A 4,991-nucleotide genomic window follows, 5' to 3' on the forward strand; every position below is an offset into this window, starting at 1 on the left:
GCCCCCCCCCCCCCCCAGCCGCGCAAACCCAGGATCTCCCCTCCAGCATGTAGATCACCCCCAGTTGCAAATAGGGTGACCAGATGTCCCGATTTTATAGGGACAGTCCCGATTTGTGGGTCTTTTTCTTGTATAGGCTCCTATTAGCCCCCCACCCCCTGTCCTGATTTTTCACATTTGCTGTCTGGTTACCCTACCCCCATCCAAATCGCAGGCTGTCGTCATGCTCACCCTTAATGCGCTCCCACCCCCGCATTCTCTTGCCCCTGTGATCCCCCTCCTGAGAGCAGGCTCTGCCCTCCCCATGCACAGCTGCCCCTTACCCTCCAAATCTGCAGGCAGCCGATGCTGTACCAGGGGATGTTGTCTCAGTCTGTCCCTCCCCACTCTCTGTGTTGCAGCCTTGGGGCGCTGTCCCCCCTCCGGATGTTCCCCTCCCGCCTCCTTCGCCAAGCCCTCCCTCGGCCAGCCCCCAGCTTTGGGTACTCGACAGCCGGTCCCACCATGGAGGAGAAGCCGGTGGAGTCGTCCATTCGCGCCAAGCTCCTGCAGGCCCTGCAGCCGGTGCACCTGGAAGTGCACAACGAGAGCTCCATGCACGCCGTGCCCCGGGGCTCCGAGACCCACTTCAAGGTGGTGATCGCCAGCCAGCGCTTCGCCGGCCTACCCCTGCTCCAGCGCCACCGGCTGGTGAATGAGATCCTCCAGGCTGAGCTGGCCGGGCCCGTCCATGCCCTCTCCATCCAAGCCAAGACCCCCCAGCAGTGGGAAGAGAACCAGAGTGTGAGCCAGAGTCCGGGATGCCTCGGGGGATCCAAACACGACCCGCACATGGCGACCAAACTGGGCAGCCAGGGGTGACCCTGAGGGACGGCGCTGGGGGGGGGAGGGTTGGGTTAGCTCACTCCCCGGGGGTGACCCTGACGCTCACATTGTGACCACATCCAGAGCCTTGCAAAGCCGCCTAGCGCTGGAAGTGGAAACATTCACAGACTGGGGTTGCACCACCAATGCCAGGAGTCCACCAGGGTCAGCCCCAGACTCCGCCCGCCCCCTGAACTTGGCCGCGGGTTATTGGTTTTTCGGTCGGTCATGTGAAATATCCCTGGCTCCGCTGCTATCATGGTAGCAGGAGGGTCCAGCTACCAGACCAGGCTCCCGATGGGCGCTAACGCACGTGTTCATGATAATTGTGTCTGCAAAGCTGGGTGAGATTTGCGAAGCCTGATTTTTAATGGAGACTGGGTGCCCGAAATCTCTCCAATGGCTTTAAAAAGCTCAGTGTCGTGCGTTTAAAGTGTGTGTGGGGGAGCCCTTGTGTTGTTAATAAAGATCTCAGCCGAGCAAAGAATGGGTTCACGCTGGAAAGCATTGATGTCGTGTCTCTGGATTTGGTTGACTCAGGTTGAGTTTGCAGCTGCAAAATCTTCTTTATTTCACTTGGGAAACTGAGACGTGCTGGTCTGGTTTTTACCCTGTTCGCATCGTCCACAGCGACAAGGATTCTGCAGAGCAGACCCTGCCCCTGATGACCGGGAATGTAATTTGGGCCTGTCATTGGAACAGAGTTAATAGTTCTGTTGAGGATGTTTGAGCCAGAATAAACTCTGTCCCCTACTCCTGTCTCTGGGCTGGCCCTGCAAGACTCATAGAAGCCCTTTGGCTTGTGCTGGCTCTGCAGGGCTACTAAAAATATATTTATGGCCAATGAGAGAGAAGTCATTTCTGCCATCAGCTATGAGCTCTGCATCCAAACAGGCAGCAGATGAATAATGATAATAATTAATACTTACTTGGGATATAGCATTTGCTGCACGGAGAAAAACAGAAATTAGGGGTTGAAAGCTTCTTCTTCATTTCTGCTTCGTTTCAGTGTTACTTTTCATCATTTCTGCTTTATTTTGCAATGTGTTCAGCTTGGGGCAATGGAAAATAGACTGGTCAGTTTTGTGACCGTGAGTGTGTCCATCTGTCCATCCCCCCCACCCCAGGTGCCCTCTGCTTCTCCTGTGCTAGCACAAGGCTGGGATGTTCGGGTTAAAAGCAACACAGGAAAACACTGAAAACACTGTTGGGGCCAGAACCTGCCCGCAAACTTCGTGGGGATGTTTGTTTGGTCTCAAAGTTATCTTGTTTTGGGGTTTTTTTTTTTTTTACACCCTCCCCAATAAAAACTAAATTTGGAGCAAAAATCCAGACAGAAAACAGATCTGTAGCAGCCCAACTGGGTTTTCCCCATAACTATTAGGGCAAGGTTTAGCGTAAGCGGGCACACGTGGTGACGAAATGACCGAGGTCTGGCCTGTGTGTTTGGGATTTGGAATGTTCAGTCTTCATCGATTGGCTCAGATGCGTGGCTGGAACGCTCCCGGCTGTTACAGGGCCTGGGAAGTTTTGAAGCTCTCGTTATCTTTCTCCTTTGGGACCGTTGGAGGATGTTTTTCCTGGCCGGGGCGGTAGCTGAATCCGATTAGGAAATAAAAATGATTTGTCTGTGATTGTGCAGTTCTGAGGAACAGGGGAGATTCTGCTCTCAGTCCCACGAGTGGAAACACAGGCTGAGCAAATCATCTTGCATTATATTTTCTGCTGGCCTTTTTCATAAGCTCTGTCCCGCTCCCCCCACTTCCATATGCACAGCGTGTGCAAACGAAAAAGGGCACAAACCCATTTATTTCCCAGCACCCCTAAGACCACCCCCCAGCCCAAACCAGACTCCGAGGCAGCTGGGGTTTTTTTTAATCTTTTAATCTTTTTTTTTTTTTACATTGATTTTTGTGGAATATTAGTTCATAGCGCTGGAAAAAATTGTCACTGAGCCAGCAGGGGGCGCAATTTCCTTTTCCAGCCAAACGAACCTGACACGGTCTTTTTTATTTAATTCACAGCACCTTATATTTTTTTATTTGATTTTTTTCCCAGCATGACATTTAAAATAATTGTCATATCTAATCACTCTGTTTTATACAAAATGGACAAACCAAAGACCACAGCTGAATTATTAGTTTGCTTGATTTTGGGGGGGGAGAGGGGGTTTTGTACATTTTTGTTGTTCTTTACAAACATCTAAAAACTACACCACAGCACAGTTTTGCATACGGACAGTACTACGCATGTTTTCTTAAAAAGACCAGCTACACCGAAGAATGGAAAGAGCGAAAGATCGAGAGAGACGGTTACTTAGAAAAACAAGATGGGTTGTGCTGTTTGATTGGTTAGGGCTGGCGCAGGTCGCGTGGAACCAGCTCTGGGTCTGCTATGAGTGGCAGATCCTTTCTGCACGGGATTGGTTACGAGATCCCAGGGTGTAAAGCGGATGGGGGAGGTTCTATTTTGGGGTGTTGGATTTTTTGGGGGAGGGCGGGGAGGGAGTTGCTGAGTTCAAACCAGCACTGATGCACATTGTGGGGACCCATTCCACTGGCTCGCATGCTCTTCACTGCCAAAAAGAGGTGTAATTTTTTTTGCATCTTGATGCAAAACCCAAGAGGAGATGAGGCAGCTAGTCTAGGGAAATCTCCCTGGTGGAGAATATAGCCCTGACCTTGATTAGCTACATCAGGGTAAAACAAACTTCCTGTGCCTTCTAGCCACCAGGGCTTCCCCTGGAGATGTAAAACCACAGCAGTTTTTGCCATGAAGGCAGCCTGTCCAACAGGGCCAATTGGGTGTCAAAACGCTACCCCATCCGAATGCTCTTGTGCGAGGTGCAAGGTAAGACCTACAAGGCTCCCTCGCCCTCCTGCACTCTCTGTGCAGGCAAATCTGCCAGGTGGATGTTTCACCTGCACCCAGATGCCACAAGGATGGACCTTAAAAATCTAGCTAGGGTTATGGCAGAGTACATCAGTGCTGGATGTCTTGCCCAAAGATCTGACCCAGCTCAGCCTCAAGGCCTGGAGAATCCCTGACTGCAGGGGTTTCTCTGCCCCGTGTTATGCAGGAAGTCAGATGAGATCAAACCGGTCCCTTCTGGTCGTGGCAAGCTAGGATTACCCAGAGCGCTTGGTTTGGAAGGGGTTTGTGCTGCGTACTCTGTGTGATGGCACTTCCGAAGATGGTGCTCACGAAATGCTCCCCACAGCCTGGAGGCCAGAGCATTCGGAGCCTCCCAGACTGCGGGGCGCATGGTGTAACTGCATGGGGCGGGGGAGGACGTCTTGGCCAACTGCTGCGGCGTTAATCTGGCCCGGACCTGGGCACAGTCATGCACGTTAAGATGTAAGACTGCAGGGCTTTGCAGCGCCCTCTGCGGGCAAGTTTGTGACGAATTGTTTTTCGTCACCGCCCGTCGATTCGTCGAAGCCGAAAGGGGGCTGGGTTCGGCGAATCGCCCGACTCGGAACAGGGTGGAGGGAACCGTTTAAACACCATCGAAACGCTTCGCTCGACGCTTCGTAAGCGACATGTTCCCATTGGCCGTGCCTCTTGGGTTGGCCATTTCAGCGCATTCAATCGAAAACAAGGTTTGAAAAAGAAAAGAAAAACAGTCCGAGGGGAAAGGCCATGGCCAGAAAGTAGCGCAACAAAAATATTTCAGCTGGCAAACGGCATCAGGGTTTGGCTGTGCGAATAGCTGCGATTTCCACTCTTCTGTCCCACGTGAGACGGAGGGGCAAAAACTTTAATCGCTCGACCACGTTCACGGGGCGGGAAGACCGTTCTCCATGCAGTTAACGGCTGAATCAGTGGCGGCCCAAGCGTGGCAGGAGAGGCCCTAAACTAAGGGACGGTGGGAGGGAAGAAATGCTGTATCTGCCCTTGTGACTGATCATTGCTAGGGGCAACAAGCCAGGCGGGGACGGGCTGAAAATCTGGCCCTCCCATTATGGGAACGCACGTCGCGACTGTAGTTCTTTGCTTCCCACGTGCTTTTGTCCTTCTAAGGACTCCCTTGGGTGGTAGCCCAGCCACGGGGCTAGGCTGCACCCGAGCAGGGTTAAGCGATGACGTATGATCATGGGCTTAAATTGCAGCGTGGGCGGTTTAGG

The 4,991-nt window shown here is 52.4% G+C and overlaps 1 protein-coding gene across 1 annotated transcript; it reads left to right on the forward strand.

Moving 5' to 3' along the window:
* Window positions 1–404: 404 nt before the first annotated feature.
* Window positions 405–1,456, forward strand: BOLA1 (bolA family member 1). Its single transcript, XM_024221668.2, has one exon. It carries the CDS (start codon window positions 427–429, stop codon window positions 859–861), a length of 435 nt encoding a protein of 144 aa, XP_024077436.1. The 5' UTR covers window positions 405–426; the 3' UTR covers window positions 862–1,456.
* The last annotated feature ends 3,535 nt before the right edge of the window (window positions 1,457–4,991 follow it).

The sequence above is a fragment of the Terrapene carolina genome, unplaced genomic scaffold (genome assembly GCF_002925995.2).
Source record: "Terrapene carolina triunguis isolate 2854851 unplaced genomic scaffold, T_m_triunguis-2.0 Scaffold227, whole genome shotgun sequence".
NCBI lineage: Eukaryota > Metazoa > Chordata > Testudines > Emydidae > Terrapene > Terrapene triunguis.

Coding starts and splice junctions, on each gene's coding strand:
- BOLA1 (XM_024221668.2), top strand. CDS start 427: ATGTTCCCCTCCCGCCTCCTTCGCCAAGCCCTCCCTCGGCCAGCCCCC.